We start from the raw sequence: 20957 nt of genomic DNA on the forward strand, positions 1-20957 counted from the left end.
GTGGGCCTTGCCAAACAGATTTTAAGGTACCATAATATTCCATGAATATTCCACAAATCTGACTCCATGAATCATCAGCTAACTTTGTGAACTGTAGAAATCATTCACTTCTCTGTATCTGAGGTTTCTCAACTGTAAAATGGGCATATTGATTCTTGCTCTACCCATCCCAACAAAGTCCTCTGAGTACCAACTAAATGAGGAATATAATTCTCATTCCTTGCTGGTAGGAATGTAAAATAGTGCCACCGCTCTGGAAACAATTTGGCAGCTCCTCAAACAGTTAAACATAGAATTACCATATGGCCCAGGATTCCACTACAAAGTATATAGCCAGAAGAATTGAAAACATATGGCCATACAAAAATTTGTACACAAAAACTTGTAGCGTCATTATTTATAATAGCCAAAAAGTGGAAACAACCCAAATGCTCATAAACTGACAAATGGATAAACAAAATGTATTATAACCATATAATGGAATATTATTCAGCAATAAAGTGAAATGTTGACACAAGCTACAACATGGATGAACCTTGAAAATATTATGCTTAGTGAATGAAGCCAGTCACAAAAGGCCACATATTATATGAATCTATTTATATGAAATGTCCAGAATAAGGAAATCTCTAGAGATAGAAAGTAGTAGTTTCCTAAGGCTGGGGGAAGTAGGGATGGGACAGACTGCTAATGGTATGGGGTTAGCTTCTGGGGTGATGAAAATATTCTGAATTAGACAGTGGTGATGGTTGCACTACTCTGCACATACTAAAAATGACTGAATTACACACTTTAAAAGGGTAGATTTCATAGTATGTAAATTATAACTCAGTAAGTCTGTTCTTAAAAAATGAGGAAACAGAGATAAAAGAACTTTACAAAGTATGAACCATTACTGTATAAAAATGCAAGCTTAGGATCCTCAGAACACAGCACACAGTACTCAAAGAGGATTTATCCACTAAGACAGCAATAACACCTCCCTGTTCCAAAGAGATTACAGCAAAAGCCATTTTCCTAAAGTACTTAGCTCACAGATCCCAACATGTGGTTTCTTTTTATTTCTTCCCTTTCAAGAGGAAATATTTAATGATTGATCACAAAGGAAATATACAATTGGAGGAACGGTCGGTGGATAAAACCAATCACCATTTACCTTCACAAGATCAAAGTGCGAGGCCAAGTATGAGCTCTTCATTATGACATAATGTGTAAAAACAGAGTGAGGGTTGGTGTGTGGTTTGACAGGAGTCTACCATCCTGCTCTTCCATAAATCATCAATTCTGCCAGTTTTAGAACAGAAAAACAAAACTTGACCTGCCATAGACAGTATAACAGGGCTTACATTTTCAAAGAACAATGCTCCATTACCTGTTGGAGCCTTGGTGTCGGCCTTCCTGCTCTCCCGGTCCCCCTTCTGGGCCCACACGTGCACCGTGTACTCCACGCCCGGCCTCAGGCCCGTCAGGACGGCGCCGCTCTGCTCCTTCCCCACCGGAACCTCCCCGGAGTCTCCGTCAGCAGAGGTGTAGCGCACCAGGTACCTGTCAATCACGGCGTGCACTGGGTCCCACGAGACGGTGGCCGTGTTCTCTGTCACCTGGTCGGTCACCAGGTTTTGGGGGCTGTCGATTTCTTTTTAAAAAGGAAAGGCTGAATTTTAGAGCCAAGCGGGGACATCCCACCTCCTCATCATCATTCACGTTATCTTTATTAACGATACAATTCCATTGAAAACATTTTCCAGGGAAACAAGCCATTGGATATTAAAACAGGAAGGAATTAGATCTTCTCCAAATTTATCAACATGGAAATTTTCTGTCCTTCTAGTTCCCACGTGATAAAAATCTCCTGAGCAACAAGATAAGCCACCCAAATGGAGACTGAAACAACCTCTTTTGTTATCTCCATGGTATCTAGCTATTTTGTTTCACAGAATTTGAGAGCTGAGAAGTTACATCTTTCAAGCTTCTTCTCTTGTATAAAAGAGGAGGAGAAGGGAGACCCAGCGAAATGAAGACTCCAAGATCCAACTGTTTTATTGTGTTAAAACCTAGACGAGTTTCCTCTGAATTTTGAGCCCTCCCACCTTCTCAAGGCCTTTGTTCCCTTTCACCTACCCTCTTACCTGCAGCATCAATCTCTCCTCCTCTACCATTATTCCCAGACAAACAAGCTCTAGATCTCTCATCCCCCTGCTCAACTGACAAGCTTCTCAGGAGAACCGTCTGCATATCTCAGATTCACTCCTCTCCTCCCATTCACTCCTCAGCTCAATGAAGCTTGGCATTTTCTACAGCACAGCACTACAACTGCTAGTCTAGGTCACCAACAGCTCCATGTTGCCAAATCCTATGGACACTTGCCATCCTCGCGTTGCTCGACCTTTGAGCAGCATTTGTCAGAGCTGAGCCACTCCCTCTGCCTTGAAACACTCTCGGCTCTTGGCTTTCATGACTACACACTCCCCTGGGTTTCTCCTAACCCCTAACTCCTCCTCTTCAGTCTCCTTCATCAGCAGCCTGAAATGTCAGGGTGCCCAAGGTTTCCTCTCTTCCTCTCTCCCTACAGGTGATCTCACCCATGTCCACAGCTTTCAATCCCAGCCAGATGCTCACAGCTCCCCAGTATGTATCAACTCTGAGCCCTTGACTTGTATCTACAACAGCATATCCACCACATTGCCTAGCATGTATTAGACACTCAATAAATACTTGTTGAATCAATAAATAAGTCACTCAATTAACCAAGGAATCTCATGAGTATCTCAAGCTCAAATATCTAAACGTCTTAACGTTCCTCCTCAAACCTATTTATCGCTCAGAAAATGATGCCCCAATCATCCATGTTACTCAAGTCAGAACACAGGTCATACTTGGTCCCTCACTTTCTTCCTGTCCCACACCTCATCCATCAACAAATACTGTCATTTATGCCTCCCAAATATGTGCCCAGATATCCCCTTTTCTCATCCCTACTGCCATCACACTTGTCCAAGTCATCACCACCTCTCCCCCGACTTTATTAAACTTCCCCCTTCTACACTTATCATCTCTTCCATTTATTCTCCTCTGGCGTGAATAACTGTTTAACAATGAATATCGCATCATGCCACTCTTCTTCTAATAAGTGTAGCACGCTCCCTCTTTGAAGCACCGTGTGGTCTTGTATGATCTGACCCTTCTTCCTTCCCCCATCGTCTCATGCCACTCTCTCTCCCATCCTCAATGCTCCAGCAACACCAGCCTCCTTTCAGTTCTTCAACCATCTCATGCTGTTCCAGCTCAGGACCATCACACATATTCTTCCCAAAATGGCTAGTTTTCCCCAATACACATTCTCCCCTTCCTCTGCAAGCACACTGCCCAACAGATCTCTCTGCAACGATGGGAATAGTCCATAATCTGTACTGCCCAATACAGTAGCAATTAGTCACATGTGGCTACTGACTATTGGAAATGTGGCTAGTATCATTGAGGGAATAATTTTTAAATTTTTGTTAATTAATTAAAATTTAGAGCTTCCCTGGTGGCGCAGTGGTTGAGAGTCCACCTGCCGATGCAGGGGACATGGGTTCATGCCCCAGTCCGGGAAGATCCCACATGCCGCGGAGCGGCTGGGCCCGTGAGCCATGGCTGCTGAGCCTGCGCGTCTGGAGCCTGTGCTGCGCAATGGGAGAGGCCACAACAGTGAGAGGCCCGCGTACCGCAAAAAAAAAAAAAAATTTAAAGAGCCACATGTAGCTAGTGGCCACTGTTTTGGGTGGGATAGTAGAACAGAATTGTAAGCTGGGCACACAGCCCTCCAGCTAAAGACTTCATTTCCCAGGCCCCCTTGTACTGAGGTCTGGCACTGTGTCTTGGATCTGGCCGGTGGAATGTGAGAAGTGATGTGTGCAGTGCAGTCATGCTCTTCCCTTTCCATTACCCCTTTCCACTGGTTGGAGTGAGGATAGGTGATGACCATGTAGATGCAGGCAACTCCCTAGGAATGGCTGAGCAACAATACGGAAGGAGCATAGGTCTCCTGTACCATGGAGCTACCCTATCAGCCTTGGTCCCTTACACTCTGACCATTCCACAAGAGAGAAGTAAACTTCTTTCTTATTTAAGCCACGGTTATTTGGGTGTTTCTGTCAATGTGTATCTTAACTATTGCTCCCCCATTCCATCCTTGCCCTGTTATTCTCTACACCTACACCATGTTTATCTTGTTCATAGAACTTATTATAATTTATACTTATAAATGTGTTTGCTTGTTGATTGTCTTTCCCACTGGACTTCAAGAGAGTAGGAAACGTATTTATTTTGTTCACTGCTGTAGCCGAGGCCTGGCACTTATAAATATTCATTAAAATTTAGCTACATGGGGCTTCCCTGGTGGCACAGTGGTTGAGAGTCTGCCTGCCGATGCAGGGCACACAAGTTCGTGCCCCGGTCTGGGAAGATACCACATGCCGTGGAGCGCCTGGGCCCGTGAGCCATGGCCGCTGAGCCTGCGCATCTGGAGCCTGTGCTCCGCAACGGGAGAGGCCACAACAGTGAGAGGCCCGTGTACCGCAAAAAAAAAAAAATAATAATTTAGCTACATGTTGAAATGAACACAGAGCTCCAGCTGCCAAGGGTAACACTTGTTCCTTTAAACTAAGCACCATATATTAAGTAAAAAATAAAACAACTTGCCACAAAAAAGTACTTTAACCCAGTGTTTTTAAGAATTTTATATTGGCTTTACCTAATTCCCTATGATTTCCTATAACTGATTAAAAACACAGGCTTTGGAAAACACTTTTAAGACATTCCTGGAACTGCTCAGTACTGAGCCCATAACTGTGCTTTGTTCTTTCTTTAGGTGAACAGAGTTTTTTTTACAGCAAACTCTCCTAAAATAGTCTACAGTCCTTGAGGTCATGGGCCACAAAAGCAGCAGGGCCATAATTCAACAGCAGTAGATCAGCCCACAGTAAACACCCTACTTTGCTTTTCTCTTCTCTCCCGTTACCTGTCGGGGCCGTGGTGTCGGCCTTCCTGCTCTTCCGGTCCCCCTTCTGGGCCCACACGTGCACCGTGTACTCCACGCCCGGCCTCAGGCCCGTCAGGACAGCGCTGCTCTGCTCCTTCCCCACCAGGACCTCCCCGGAGTCTCCTTCAGCAGAGGTGTAGCGCACCAGGTACCTGTCAATCACGGCCTGCACTGGGTCCCAGGAGACGGTGGCCATGTTCTCTGTCACCTGGTCGGTCACCAGGTTTTTGGGGCTGTCAATGTCTGAAAGGAAAATGAGGATCAATAAACACTATTACTAGAGTGAGACCTTGTGGCCATGCTGTTTGGGCTGGGGCAGCTTCCTCTTCTTAGAATCTTCCTATCTCACGTGTCAGTTTTCAGTTGTTTCGTGGGTGTAGATCTCTTTCTACATCTGGACTTGTGGGTTTTCAAGGCGGCAGAACAGGACAGCAGAATGAACAGTAGGACCAGAGTCAGAAGAGCTGTGGCCCTGGACAACTCTGCTGCCTCTGGCTGGGCTTCAGTTTCTTGATCTGTAAATCTGGACTTCAGGTTGGATGGACTCCAAGATTCCTTCGAGAACTAATGTTCCATGCATGCATCTCATTTCAAACATTACTAACTTGTTTTGTGAACTTGGGCAAGGCACTTCACTTCTCCACATTCGTAACATTGAGCTGTTAATAGTTATTGTACATATCTCTCTGAGTAGTTCTGAAAACCAAGACAAAAAATGTCATGTAGAAAGGGGCCTTGAGGGCTTCCCTGGTGGTGCAGTGGTTAAGAATCCGCCTGCCAATGCAGAGAACACGGGTTCGAGCCCTGGTCCGGGAAGATCCCACATGCCGCGGAGCAAGTAAGCCTGGGCACCACAACTACTGCGCCTGCATGCCACAACTACTGAAGCCTGTGTGCCTAGAGCCCGTGCTCTGCTACAAGAGAAGCCACCGCAATGAGAAGCCTGCGCACCGCAACGAAGAGTAGCCCCCACTCGCTGCAACTAGAGAAAGCCCGTGCACAGCAATGAAGGCCCAATGCAGCCAAAGATAAATAAATAAACAAATAAATAAGAAGAAAGGGGCCTTGAAAATATTAAAGTATCACAGTGCTTATAGGAAAAAAAGGCAGGCAGAAATAATATTAGTGTATACCCTGTAGAGATGGGTATTATGTGAGTTAATAACATGCCCCTTATGACAGCTCCTGGCACAGAGTGGATGCCCAAAGACCATAAGCTATTTTAGATGATATCAGTTTGTTGATATTTTATGAATGTACAGGATTATGTTCCTCCATACTACACACAGGGAAGGTGTTAGAATATGTATTCACCAAGAAAATAATAGCGTTTCTTTGTTCCACATACAGGCATACCTCATTTTACTGTGCTTCTCTTTATTATGCATCAAAGACATTGCACTTTTTACAAATTGAGAGTTTGTGGCAACCCTGCATCCAGCAAGTCTACTGGCACCATTCTGCATGTGCCAATAGCATTGGCTCACTTTGTGTCTCTGTGTCACATTTTGGTAATTCCCATAATATTTCAAACTTTTTCATTATTATTTTATTTGTTATGGTAATCTGTGACCAGTGATCTTTGATGTTACTACAATTTGCTGAAGGCTTACATGATGATTAACATTTCTTAGCAATAAAATATTTTTAAATTAAGCTTTTTTAGACATAACACTATGGCACACTTAATAGATACAGTGCAATGTAAATGCAACTTTTATATGTACTGGGAAACAAAAAATTCATGTGACTTTTTGTACTGTGATGTTTACTTTATTGTGTTCGTCTGGAAGCGAACTCACGACATCTCTGAGGTATGCCTATAGTTCACTGCAAAAGCCATTACCCTAAGGTCCTATCACATATATGCAACAGTATGTTCAAGTGGGACTATTCTTATCTTGGTTTAGGCTGTGACCCCCAAGAAAATTGGTATTTACTTTCCAACCTGAGGGCCCACAGCCAAGGCAGGACCAACAGTTTTGTGACCTTTGATTGACCAACCAACTCCAGACTACGAAAGAGGCTGGAGAGTACAAACAGGTGGGACTTAAAAGAGTGGATTTCTTTGGAGAGAGTTATACCGTGAGTCCCATGGGTGAGAGCCAAGCCTCGAATAAGCAGTTGCAATGGGATCCCTTACAGAGCTGCTTATATATACTCCAGAGCAAAAGTTCTCAACCAGGGGTGATCAGCAATGTCTGAAGATATTTTTGGTTCTCTCAGTTCAGTGTGGAATGGGGAGGCTCATGGCATCAAATGGGTAGAGGTCAGGGATGCAGCTAAACATCCTACAATGCACAAGACAGACCCCTGCAACAAAGAATTATCAACAGTGCCAAGGTTGAGAAACCCTGCCCAAAGCTTGGGGAACACCGTGGGCTGGTGTCTGACATGTGCCTAAAATATCTGAGAGGTGAGAAAACAGCTGGTTTTGCTGCTGCAGAGCAACAAGAGGCTGCAGCATTGCAACAGACCCATACATCTGGCTGCATGGACAAAGGATGCGTGTGTGTTCCCCATGGACCAGATGTGGGCTGAAGAAAGGAAAGCCCACCTGGGACTGTTTTAGAAGCTGTCCAAGAGGATCACCCAGAGGGGTGAGGTGGGCTCACCTCACGCCTCACCAGAGAAGGGCACTGGAGGGCACCCCCAGATGTATGGGCAGAGGGGAGTAGGAGACCAGTAGGAGACATGCATGTATCTACAGAATCACTACAGTGAAAGAGGACAGATAAGGTGACTCTGAAGAACACAAGGAAGTGTTCCATGAAGGAAAAGTTAGTTTTAACCCTTGTTAGGCCCCATGACAGACCCAAGCCAGCTGTGACTATTACTGTCAAGCAAGATCCCTCACCTCTCCTCCTCCCGACACCCCTTACCTCCCACGTACCAAACATAAATGGGTCAGGAACTCGAGTTAGCACTCTGGAAGGACAGTGCTTAAAGAATAGACTGGAAATACAAGAGAAGCCGAGCACGCCCCCTTCAACGGCAGGCAGTTAGCCCACAAATGGCCCAAGCTGATGGAGAGGAGCAGGTTTAAAGTTACATAAAGTATGTACAAGTACATGGATGTAGACGTCTTAATTACTAAAATGATACATATTGGATGCTAAAAGTGACTAGACATTTGCTTAGTTTGAGCTAATAAAACGTTATAATTTCTGCATAAAACGCTCATCCAAAGAGCAGAAACAAAAATAAGCACCACAGAAAGGCTTTATTTATTTATTTAACATCTTTATTGGAGTACAATTGCTTTACAATGGTGTGTTAGTTTCTGCTGTGTAACAAATTGAATCAGCCATCCATATACATATATCCCCATATCTCCTCCCTCTTGCATCTCCCTCCCACCCTCCCTTTCCCATCCCTCTAGGTGGACACAAAGCACCGAGCTGATCTCCCTGTGCTATGCGGCTGCTTCCCACTAGCTATCTATTTTACATTTGGTAGTGTATATATGTCAATGCTACTCTCTCACTTCGTCCCAGTTTACCTTTCCTTCTCCCCGTGTCCTCAAGTCCATTCTCTACATCTGCGCCTTTATTCCTGTCCTGGCCCAAGGTTCTTCAGAACCTTTTTTTTTTTTTTTTTGTAGATTCCATATATATGTGTTAGCATATGGTATTTGTTTTTCTCTTTCTGACTTACTTCATTCTGTATGACAGTCTCTAGGTCCATCCACCTCACTACAAATAACTCAATTTCATTTCTTTTTATGGTTGAGTAATATTCCATTGTATATATGTGCCACATCTTCTTTATCCATTCATCTGTCAATGGACACTTAGGTTGCTTCCATGTCTTGGCTATTGTAAATAGAGCTGCAATGAACACTATGGTACATGATTCTTTTTGAATCATGGTTTTCTCAGGGTATATGCCTAGTAGTGGGATTGCTAGGTCATATGGTAGTTCTATTTTTAGTTTTTTAAGGAACCTCTATACTGTTCTCCATAGTGGCTGTATCAATTTACATTCCCACAAACTGTGCAAGAAGGTTCCCTTTTCTCCACACCCTCACCAGCATTTATTGTTTGTAGATTTTTGATGATGGCCATTCTGACCAGTGTGAGATGATACCTCATTGTACTGTTAATTTGCATTTCTCTAATGATTAGTGATGTTCAGCATCTTTTCATCTGTTTATTGGCAATCTGTATATCTTCTCTGAAGAAATGTCTGTTTAGGTCTTCTGCCCACTTTTGGATTGGGTTGTTTGTTTTTTTGATTTGAGCTGCATGAGCTGCTTGTATATTTTAGATATTAATCCTTTGTCCATTGCTTCGTTTGCAAATATTTTCTTCCATTCTGAGGGTTGTCTTTTCGTCTTATGGTGTCCTTTGCTGTGCAAAAGCTTTTAAGTTTCATTAGGTCCCATTTGTTTTTGTTTTTATTTCCATTTCTCTAGGAGGTGGGTCAAAAAGGATCTTGCTGTGATTTATGTCATAGAGTGTTCTGCCTATGTTTTCCTCTAGAGTTTTACAGTGTCTGGACTTACATTTAGGTCTTTAATCCATTTTGAGGGTTTTTTTGTGTATGGTGTTGGGGAATGTTCTAATTTCATTCCTTTCCATGTAGCTGTCCAGTTTGCCCAGCACCACTTATTGAAGAGACTGTCTTTTCTCCATTGTATATTCTTGCCTCCTTTATCAAAGATAAGGTGACCATATGTGCATGGGTTTTTCTCTGGGCTTTCTATCCTGTTCCATTGATATATATTTCTGTTTTTGTGCCAGTACCATACTGTCTTGATTACTGTAGCTTTGTAGTATACTCTGAAGTCAGGGAGCCTGATTCCTCCAGCTCCGTTTTTCTTTCTCAAGATTGCTTTGGCTATTCAGGGTCTTTAGTATTTCCATATATATTCTGAAATTTTTTGTTCTAGTTCTGTGAAAAATGTCATTGGTAGTTTGATAGGGATTGCACTGAATCTGTAGACTGCTTTGGGTAGTATAATCATTTTCACATTGTTTATTCTTCCAATCCAAGAACATAGTATATCTCTCCATCTGTCTGTACCATCTTTAATTTCTTTCATCAGTGTCTTACAGTTTCCTGCATACAGCTCTTTTGTCTCCTTAGGTAGGTTTATTCCTAGGTATTTTATTCTTCTTGTTGCAATGGTAAATGGGAGTGTTTCCTTAATTTCTCTTTCAGATTTTTCACCATTGAAAAATGATGAATGTGTATAGGACTGCAAGAGATTTCTGTGCATTAATTTTGTATCCTGCTACTTTACCAAACTCATTGATTAGCTCCAGTAGTTTTCTGGAAGCCTCTTTAGGATTCTTTATGTATAGTATCATGTCATCTTCAAACACTGACAGCTTTACTTCTTCTTTTCTGATTTGGATTCCATTTATTTCTTTTTCTTCTATGATTGCTGTGGCTAAAACTTCCAAAACTATGTTGAATACTAGTGGTGAGAGTGCACAACCTTGTCTTGTTCATGATCTTAGAGGAAATGGTTTCAGTTTTTCACCATTGAAATGATGTTGGCTGTGGGTTTGTCATACTTGGCCTTTATTATGTTGAGGTAAGTTCCCTCTATGCCTACTTTCTGGAGGGTTTTTATCATAAATGGGTGTTGAATTTTGTCGAAAGCTTTTTCCGCATCTATTGAGATGATCATATGGTTTTTCTCCTTCAATTTGCTAATACGGTTTAATCACGTTGATTGATTTGCATATATTGAAGAAACCTTGCATTCCTGGGATAAACCCCACTTGATCATGGTGTATGATCCTTTTAATGTGCTGTTGGATTCTGTTGCTAGTATTATATTGAGGATTTTTGCATCTATGTTCATCAGTGACATTGGCCTGTAGTTTTCTTTCTTTGTGACATCTTTGTCTGGTTTTGGTATCAGGGTGGTGGTGGCCTCATAGAATGAGTTTGGGAGTGTTTCTCCCTCTGCTATATCTTGGAAAAGTTTGAGAAGGATAAGTGTTAGCTCTTCTCTAAATATTTGATAGAATTTACCTGTGAAGCCATCGGGTCCTGGGTTTTTGTTTGTTGGAAGATTTTTAATCACAGTCTCAATTTCAGTGCTTGTGATTGGTCTGTTTATATTTTCTATTTCTTCCTGGTTCAGTCTTGGAAGGTTGTGCTTTTCTAAGAATTTGTCCATTTCTTCCAGGTTGTCCATTTTAGCAAGCCTTAGGTGCTTGTAATAAGCTCTCATGATCCTTTGTATTTCTGCAGTGTCAGTTGTTACTTCTCCTTTTTCATTTCTAATTTTATTGATTTGAGTCTTCTCCCTTTTTGTCTTGACAAGTCTGGCTAATGATTTATCAATTTTGTTTATCTTCTCAAAGAACCAGCTTTTAGTTTTATTGATCTTTGCTATTGTTTCCTTCATTTCTTTTTTTTTCCAATCTGATCTTTATGATTTCTTTCCTTCTCCTAACTTTGGGGTTTTTTCTTCTTCTTTTTCTAATTGCTTTAGGTGTAAGGTTAGATTGCTTATTTGAGATGTTTCTTTTTTCTTGAGGTAGGACTGTATTGCTACAAACTTCCCTCTTAGAACTGCTTTTGCTGCATCCTATAGGTTTTGGGTCATCGTGTTTTCATTGTCATTTGTTTCTAGGTATTTTTTGATTTCCTCTTTGATTTCTTCAGTGATCTCTTGGTTATTAAGTAGTGTATTGTGCAGCCTCCATGTGTTTGTATTTTTTACAGATTTTTTCCTGTAATTGATATCTAGTCTCATAGTGTTGTGGTCGGAAAAGATACTTGATACGATTTCAATTTTCTTAAATTTACCAAGGCTTGATTTGTGACCCAAGATATGATCTATCCTGGAGAATGTTCCATGAGTACTTGAGAAGAAAGTGTATTCTGTTGTTTTTGGATGGAATGTCCTGTAAATATCAATTAAGTCCATCTTGTTTAATGTATCATTTAAAGCTTGTGTTTCCTTATTTATTTTCATTTTGGATGATCTGTTTATTGGTGAAAGTGGGATGTTAAAGTCCCCTACTGATTGTGTTACTGTCGATTTCCCCTTTTATGGCTGTTAGCATTTGCCTTATGTATTGAGGTGCTCCTATGTTGGGTGCATAAATATTTACAATTGTTATATCATCTTCTTGGATTGATCCCTTGATCATTATGTAGTGTCCTTCTTTGTCTCTTGGAATAGTCTTTATTTTAAAGTCTATTTTGTCTGATATGAGAATTGCTACTCCAGCTTTCTCTTGATTTCCATTTGCATGGAATATCTTTTTCCATCCCCTCACTTTCAGTCTGTATGTGTCCCTAGGTCTGAAGTGGGTCTCTTGTAGACAGCATATATACGGATCTTGTTTTTGTATCCATTCAGCCCAACTGTGTCTTTTGGTTGTTGCATTTAATCCATTTACATTTAAGGTAGTTATCGATATGTATGTTCCTATTACCATTTTCTTAATTGTTTTGGGTTTGTTATTGTAGGTCTTTCATAGAAAGGTTTTAAACCAGTGAGGAGTGAAGCAAATTTGGTTTTGGATCAACCATCCCTCAGCATGATAGTTACTTGTGCTTTCTTCATATTTATTCTTTATGAAGGGGAAGCCTTTAGGCATTAAAAACAAAGCAGGTGCACAGGCAGAGAACAAATGACAATGAGCAATAATGTCAATGTTTAAAGAGCAAGCTTTGGTCTTTAACCAAATAGAACAAGCTATGCATTCTAAGAGAAGCCATTCTATTTAAGAAAGGGGTACACAATTTACTATGCAAGGATACCAGCCTAATCATCCTTGAGCCTCCCTTTCAGCCAAGGTCAGAGAAGGAAAACCAACCTAGATGGACATCAGCTTAGCAGTGACACAGGGATGATGCATGTTCCATTACCTGTCAGGGCCTTGGTGTCGGCCTCCCTGCTCTCCTGGTCCCCCTTCTGGGCCCACACGTGTACTGTGTACTCCACGCCCGGCCTCAGGCCAGTCAGGACGGTGCTGCTCTTCTCCTTCCCCACCGGAACCTCCCCGGAGTCTCCGTCAGCAGATGTGTAGCGCACCAGGTACCTGTCAATCACGGCCTGCACTGGGTCCCAGGAGACGGTGGCCATGTTCTCTGTCACCCCATCGGTCACCAGGTTTTGCGGGCTGTCAATTTCTTTAAGAGAGATGAAGGAGTGTATCATTTGCCAACTCTGTAATTCGTGAAAGGCCAGCACACAAACAACCAAAATGATGACCTCAACAAATTTCAGAGTCTGTTATATGCCAATGGCTTGGATAACTTTAGGGTTTAATTAAGCAAGTGGTCTGAAATTTCCAAGAATGAGCTATTTGCATTCAGACGAAGCCAATATTCAGTCTCAACTGTATAAACTTTTTCCACAAGTTGCCTTTGGATAAAAAGAATTCATTTTCATATACAAATTTCTCCTTTACCCTGGGTTTACAGAATATACTCCTTTCGTTCCTGGCTCCTTGTACCTGAAAGCAATTATATTTCAATAAATCTGTGCATCCGCTCTAATATTTTCCTTTGGAAGAAAAATAGCCCAGAAGTAGGACCTGTCAGTTCTTTCCATATAAAACATTATGTCTGAGGCCAGAGAAATGGGAGACTTTTAAAGTGAAGGTATTTGAGGTCTAGGCTGATAAAAATAATCCTACTTGTAGGGATTTTCTGTCTGGGTTTCTAGGCAGTTAAACTGGGTTGAAACGTGGGCTACACTATTTCCTGGTTGCTAACTTTTGACAAACTATATAGCTTAAGTCTTGGTCTCCTCATCTCTACAAAGAAGGAACTATCAGTACCTACTTCTGGGTTATGGTGAATAGTACATGAGATATTGCACAGTAAGTGCTGAAATATGAGCTCTTTTTTATTACTAATGTCACTTGAGGTATGAAACATCACTTTCTCCTCAAAAATATAAACTCTTAAAAAGTCAAAAAAACAAGGAATTGGGTGCAATGATTAGCATGCCCTTATGATCATGTTTCAAAAACCACCTCCTTGAAAAACTGAGCTTTCTGTGATAGCAGCTGCATTTCAAACCTGTGCACCATCACTTGCCAGCTCGGCCAGGCCAGGTCAGTGGGATACACAGCCAAGGGAGGCCTTGCTAGAAGGAGCACAGGACACCTGACATGAAAGACACACAGACAGCTGACATGAAAGGACAAACAATTTACCCGGGGATTCTATGCTGGCTTCAACGCCCCAGCCTCATCTTTCCCTACTGCACACCCTCACAGACCTACCCACCATAAACACCACTAAAGATGACATTGTTAACATAAGTGTATATTAAGACATGACAGAAAACCAACCTGTCATATTCCCACACCTTTAGGTCTCTGCATATGCTGCTCCCACTGCTAACAGCCACACATCCTTCTAGATTCCGTTCAGGGGTCACCTATTCCTATAGGCTGCCATGACCCCTCTAAACCCCACTTTTTTTCAGGTTCCCATATTCCAGGGTTATTTGTTTGCTCTGGAACATAACTCACTGCACTTTGTCTTTTTCACTTGTCTCCTCTACCCACCGGATTGTGAATGCCATATGAGCACAAACTGTGCTTTTACCTTTGTACCCCCAGAGCCTAGCTCTGTGCCTGACACCCCCAGCAATACCACACCCCAGTGGCTCCCCGTGATCTGGGGTGCTTTCCTTGCACCATGCCCACCTGAGAAAGGGGAAGTCTCTTCTCCATTCCAACTTCCACTGTCTTAAAAAGGTTGACCCACATGCTCTTTCTTTTCATAGCACTCAAAATCCTAGTGAATGGAGGGCCGTGTGTAATATAAACCAGGAGCTGGTAATCTAGAGCTCATGGGCCAAATCTGACCTACTGCCTATTTTTATAAATCAAATTTTATTGGAACACAGTCATGCTAGTTCATTTCCATACTGTCTATGGATGTTTTCTCATTTCAATGGCAGAGTTGAGCAGTTGCAACAGAGACTTTATGGTCCCCGAAGCTGAAAATATTTACTATCTGGCCTCTTACAGAAGGTTTCCTGACCTCGACTTTAAACAAACTAGGTCTCACCATCCTTACTGTCAACTTCTCCTTCCCCTGGAGGAGACAAGGCCCATCTGGCCCCAGGAGGCTATGCAACACAAAGTGCTTCAAGGTCAAATGCAGATTAACATTTCTGTGCACTGAATGTTTGTGTCCCCCCACAAAAGTTTATATGTTGAAGCCCTAACCTCCAATTTGATGGTATTTGGAGGTGGAACCTTTGGGAGGTGATTAGGTTTAGAAGAGGTCATGAGGATGGGGGCCCCCATGATGGGATTAGTGCCTTCCTAAGAAGAAGAGGAGACCAGAACTTCCTCTCTCCACCATGTAAGAAAGAAGGTGGCCATCTGTAAGCCAAGAAGAGAGCTCTCACCAATAAGTGAACCAACTGGCACCCAGATCATGGGACTTTCCAGGCTCCAGAACTGCTGGAAATAAATTTCTGTTATTTAAACCACCCAGTCTATGGTATTTTGCTATAGCAGCCCGAACAGACTAAGACACATTTTAAGAAATAAGCATGACTATCATTTATGTAGCACTCTCTATGTCAGGCACTTACATGAATTAACTCATGTAACCCTCACACTAACCCAGTGATGTAGACATTCATATGCCCCATTTTACAGACAAGAATCTGAGGAACAGAGGCAAAGCAACTTGCCCCAAATCACTCAGCTAGTAAATGTTAGAGCTGAGATTAAAACTTGGACAGTCAAGCTTCTGAAACCATATTCCTAACCAATTATCAGCTTCTCTGAGAGTCTCTACACTAAGTGTCCACAAAAAAGGCCAATCAATAAGTGAATTGTTTTCTATGATTCCTGTCAAGTGTTTGGAACTTCAAGTGGACTCCAGGATTAGGCTTCTCTGAACTCAGGGACAGTGCCAGAGGAGGTTTTAAGCAGAAGGAATATCTGGGATACACCCCCATGCAGCCTCAGGACACCCGCAGGCCCCAGCTGAGCAGAACAACTGGATGGAGTAAGGGAGCCCTCACACTTTCTGAAAGCTTCAAGTCAGAATTGGTACATTTGGTAAATGTTGACTCAGGAGGCAAACCATTTCCATGGTCTGAAAGAGAGCTCCAGATTACATGCAACATGCCTGTACAGTCACTGCAAACTGAGATGAGCATTCAAATTCACTGTCAGCCCAATGTTTTGAGTTTTAATGTCCAAAAAATGAAAATTAGAAAGTGTTCCTCTACTCCAAGGGAGTTGCATATGGAATTCCAACCCAAATAAGTATGACCTTCTGTATCAAATAAAAAGGATGGTCTCTTTTGCTTGAGGTTAAAAAGGAAAAAATTCATAATTATGAAATTTGAAATTGCCTTTGCAACCCCCCACCCACACACCTGCAAACGAAAAAGTTGATGCTAGGTGGGCATCAGCCTCCTGATTCAAAAATCAATCTTCTCCTTGCCATGAGGAAACCTGTTTCTTTAGAGATGGGAGACAGTAAGAATGAGTGAAGACTCCCATCCTTCTGTTACCTGTGAGGGCCTTGGTGTCGGCCTTCTTGCTCTCCTGGTTGCCCCTCTCAGCCCACACGTAGACTTTGTACACCTCTCCTGGCTTCAGGCCCATCAGGACGGTGCTGCTCTGCTCCCTGTACACAGCTGTGTCCTTCATCTCCCCGTCAGTGGAGATGTAGCGCACCACATACTTATCAATGACAGCCCGGACTGGGTTCCAGGAGACCATCGCTGTGTCTTCTGTCACTCGATCAGTGACCAAATTGGTTGGACTATCAATCTCTTCATAAAAATATATGAGAAAGAAAAAGTAGAGAAGGATCTGGCTGGTCAAGATCACAAATGTTTCAAGATTGAGTGCATCTGGGTGACCTGGTTCCATAGTCTATGCAATGCAAGAGGCCCTCTCCATCATCTGTGACAGGTAGACAACTGGCCTCTGCTTGAACCCTAAGCTGAGAAAGGTCTTACTGATGGACTTCCATTTTATAATCAATGAGCACATTAGAGAAAACTCCTCCAAGTGTGGCCACTTAAAGTATTACTCCTTTGAGTATGTCTACCCTTGGTGGGCATATAGAATACACCTAATTCCTCTTCCTGGAGACCATCCAGCAAGTGTTCAAGAATAATTCTCATTCTCCTTCCTAATTCTCCTTTAATCAAACAGCTTCACCTCGCTAATTTATGCACTTATAAGTTAAAAAGTATTATATTAATTATATTATATTATATTATAAACTAATATTATCAACTTCCAACTTATAAAAACAATTATATTATATCATATCATACTATATTATGTTATAAATTTGTATTATTAACTTCCCAACTTCCAACTTAGAGTTTCTAGACCTGGCACTTATATCTAAACATGCTCTTGTCTTTTCCTTTTCGAGAAAAATTCCCAAAACTTAGCTCATTCATTCAACAATTCACTGAGCATCCATCCCATGCCATGGCCATGTAATGGCACTCAGGAATCACCAATTAACAAAATAGTCAGAAATCCCTGCTCATGCAGACTTTATATTCTAGAAGCACCAACCCAGAACAAAATGCCCTCCATGTCCCAGACACTTTACCCCCCAATAACATAGCCTCATCCCACAGTCTCAGAAAAATCCCTAAGTTTTTCATACTTGTCCCGGTTACCCCAGGGGCTCTCAACCTTTGCCAACATTGGACACCTACTAAGTACCACCACCAGAGGGTCTACTTCAGCATGTCTGAAATACGCCCTGACATCTCTATTTTAAAAACAAGTATGCAAAACTCTACAGGTTATTCTGATGTACCTCAGATGTTGAGAACCTTCACATTAAGCTACATCTCCCCCATTTTTTGCATATAATACATGCCCTGGATCCACCAATTATCCTTGTTATATTTTACCTTATGGATTCCATTTATAATTTAGTCTTTCATCCAACATGGCCACTTTCCTTTCCAGCTTCTTATCATTTGCAAACCATCTGAGTGCATCCATCAAGGTCACTAATAAAGATGCTTGCCCTGAGAACCCTACTTACAAATAGATCGGGATCCTTTTGGTTAGACACACAAAGAAGTCTCTTATTCTCAGAAACCTAAGCATTTTTCTTCTTCCCCATCTTGTTGTAGTTCTCTTGGCCAAGAGTTTTCCAGCAGAGATGTTACAACTTTACATAGCTACATTCTTTAACAACAGCTACAATGCACCTTTCTTAAGCACAGTGGCCATGTTTTATTTGTGTGCAAGGAAATGAAATACATTCCATCACCAGAGACAGTGCATATTTTATTTAACAAATCAACTGCCATTTACTGACCACATATTAAGTGCCAGGTGCTTTTCATACATTACTTAAGCAGACTTCATGGCAACAACATAAGGCATTTATCAGATTCTCCATGTACTAATTGGGGAAATTAATAATGGTTACCATTTTTAGATCACTAATTATATGCAAGACTCAGAGAGATTAGATAATTTGCCCAAGGTCACACAGATAGTAAATGGTAGTCCCTGACTCATTCTTTCTTTAAACAATCACTGAGTGCCTACTTGGAGCTGGGGACTCAGCAGTGTTATGAGTTGTGTCCTCCGCCCTTTGCAGAGGTATATCTAAGTGCTAAACCGAAGTACATCAACATGTGACCTCATTTAGAAATAGGGTCTTTCTAGAGATAATCAAGTTAAAATGAGGTCATTAGGGTGGGCCTGATCCAATATGACTGCTGTGCTTATAAAAGGGGGAAATTTGGACACAGAGACAGACACATACAAGGAAAGACAAGATGAAGACACGCAGGAAGAAGACAGCCGTGTGATTGCAGCGCTTCGTCTACAAGTCAAAGAATGCAAGGATTGCCAACGAACACCAGAGGCTGGAAGAGACAAAGAAGGAACACCTTGAGCTGTCAGAGAGAGCGTGGCCCTGCTGACACCTTGATTTCAGACTTCTAGCCTCTATAACCGTGAGACACTCAATTTCTGTTTTAAGCCACCCAGTTGTTGGTACTTGGTTATAGCAGCCCTAGGAAACTAATATAAGCAATGAAGAGAATAAAGACTCTCTACCAGGGAGCTTACGTTCTCCTGGAAGAGCCAGACAATAAACAAGTGGGGATAGTATTGGGAAGCCCAATAGGGCAAGGCAAAGGAATTAGAAAGTGAGGAACAAAAGATATTTGTGATTTTAGAAGGAAAGTCAGTGAGAAGGTAACAGCTGAGCAAAGACTGAAATGAAATGAGGCATTGGGCCACATGCAATCTGGGCAACCTCATTCCCGGCAGAGGGAGCAGCAAGTTCAAAGACCCTGCTCCACGTACTTGGGGAACAGCAGGAGGCCAGTGCATCCGGACAGAGTAAGTGAGGAGGTCGAGTGGCTGGAGGTGAGGCCAATGAGGTGAAGAGGCAAATAGATGCCTTTGAAAGTCATTGTGACAACTTGGCTTTTGCACTGAATGAGATGAGAAGCTTCTGGGGGGTTTTCACAGGAGAATGACATGATCTGACTTGCTTTATAAAAGGACCCCTCTGGCTGCTGCAGAGAGTACAGACTATTGCAGGTCAAGAGTGGAGGTCACCTAGGAAGCTGCTACAACAGTTTATGTATGAGATGACAGGAACGTGGACAACTGTGGCAGATGAAAGTGGGCTGGGGAGATTTCAAAGACAGAGCTGCCAGAATCTGCTCATGAATTTGATGTGGGCTATAATGACTTGTTGGTTTGGGTCTTTAGCAATTTGCAGAAAGGAGTGACCATTTACAGAGATGGGGAGATCTGAGGGAGGGCAGGGTTTTCAGTAGAAGCTAGGGAGAGGAATGGGACCAAGGGTTTACTTTTGGACATATTAACTGGTAGAGCCAAGATTTGAACCCAGTCCTATCTACCAAAGACTACACATTTCCACCTTATACCACCATAGGCTAAGTGGCACTACCATCGGCCTCTTCTTATGGACTACGACTACTACTAAGAATGATAATACCAAACTACAAATAAAATAGATAAAGTATGACCTGAAAATTTCTTGCAACCTGAAACCCAGAAGCACTAGTGGATTGGAACTTGGAGTGGCAACTAGAAAGAGGAAATGGTCCCAGACTGTTGCCTCTGGGAGACAGGGTCCGGGCATACCTCATACCCATTTGGTAGAGTGGGCCTCTTGGGATGAAAGGGCAGTGCAGTCAGAACACAGACACTAACAGGGCCATGTCCTGGGCCTCTGGGGGCTCGAGTAGGCTCTAAGAGGATGCTCAGGAAAAAGTGTACACAGCAGGGGAGAGGACTCCCACCTCATCCCATTGCCCCTTTCTGTGCATAGCATGATTCTGCACATGACAGGGAGGCAATGAAGAGAGCCTCCAATGGTGATATGTCAATAGGGGGAACTTGGTACCAAATTGGGAGTGGGGACATTTGGACTGGAAAAGTGAAGATGGGGAACACCCAGAGAGTCCTGCCTCTTGAAGTCCCTGGCCCTCATCCTCTCCCACATCTGTACAACCCACAGCCCCAGAAGTGCCTCCCACCACCACTCCCTGCCCCAGATCAGTGCGTGCCACCACGGCTGCCAGAACCCTCAGCACAGGTCCATGGCTTTGAAGGGTCAGGGCTGCCTGTGTGTGCAGCCCTCTCAAGATCCATCACATCCAGCTGGGTGGATGGAGGAAATATTATGTTATTATTATGAGGTTAGATAGAGTAATGTATGAAAAGCTCCTGGCACATAGTATGTGGTCAATCAATGGCAGTTGGTTTTTTAGACACATTAGAGTTTTGTAGGTTATTTGCAAAAAGTAAGCTTATGTAACACACCTTTTCTTAGAGATAAAAAGCACATAGGAATGAACGTGAGATGAGGGGCTACCTCTGGGGATTACACAATTTAGCTCTGTGGCAGCCACTATAACACTCTAACATCTAGGAAAGCAGAGATCAGAAAGATGAGAGAATGACCCTCAAAGAAGAAACTGAATGTT

General features: G+C 42.5%; 1 protein-coding gene across 1 annotated transcript in view; it reads right to left on the minus strand.

The window, feature by feature from the left end:
- Positions 1-20957, minus strand: part of TNN (tenascin N) — a 52833-nt gene that overhangs the window by 18779 nt on the left and 13097 nt on the right. Inside the window, exons 6-9 of the mRNA XM_033854910.2 lie at positions 16503-16766; positions 12869-13132; positions 5003-5266; positions 1373-1636 (exon numbers count right to left, since the gene is read on the minus strand). Coding sequence (XP_033710801.1) covers positions 1373-1636; positions 5003-5266; positions 12869-13132; positions 16503-16766 — 1056 coding nt within the window. The remainder of the gene's footprint in view (positions 1-1372; positions 1637-5002; positions 5267-12868; positions 13133-16502; positions 16767-20957) is intronic.

The sequence above is a fragment of the Tursiops truncatus genome, chromosome 1 (assembly GCF_011762595.2).
Source record: "Tursiops truncatus isolate mTurTru1 chromosome 1, mTurTru1.mat.Y, whole genome shotgun sequence".
Taxonomy (NCBI): Eukaryota; Metazoa; Chordata; class Mammalia; order Artiodactyla; family Delphinidae; genus Tursiops; species Tursiops truncatus.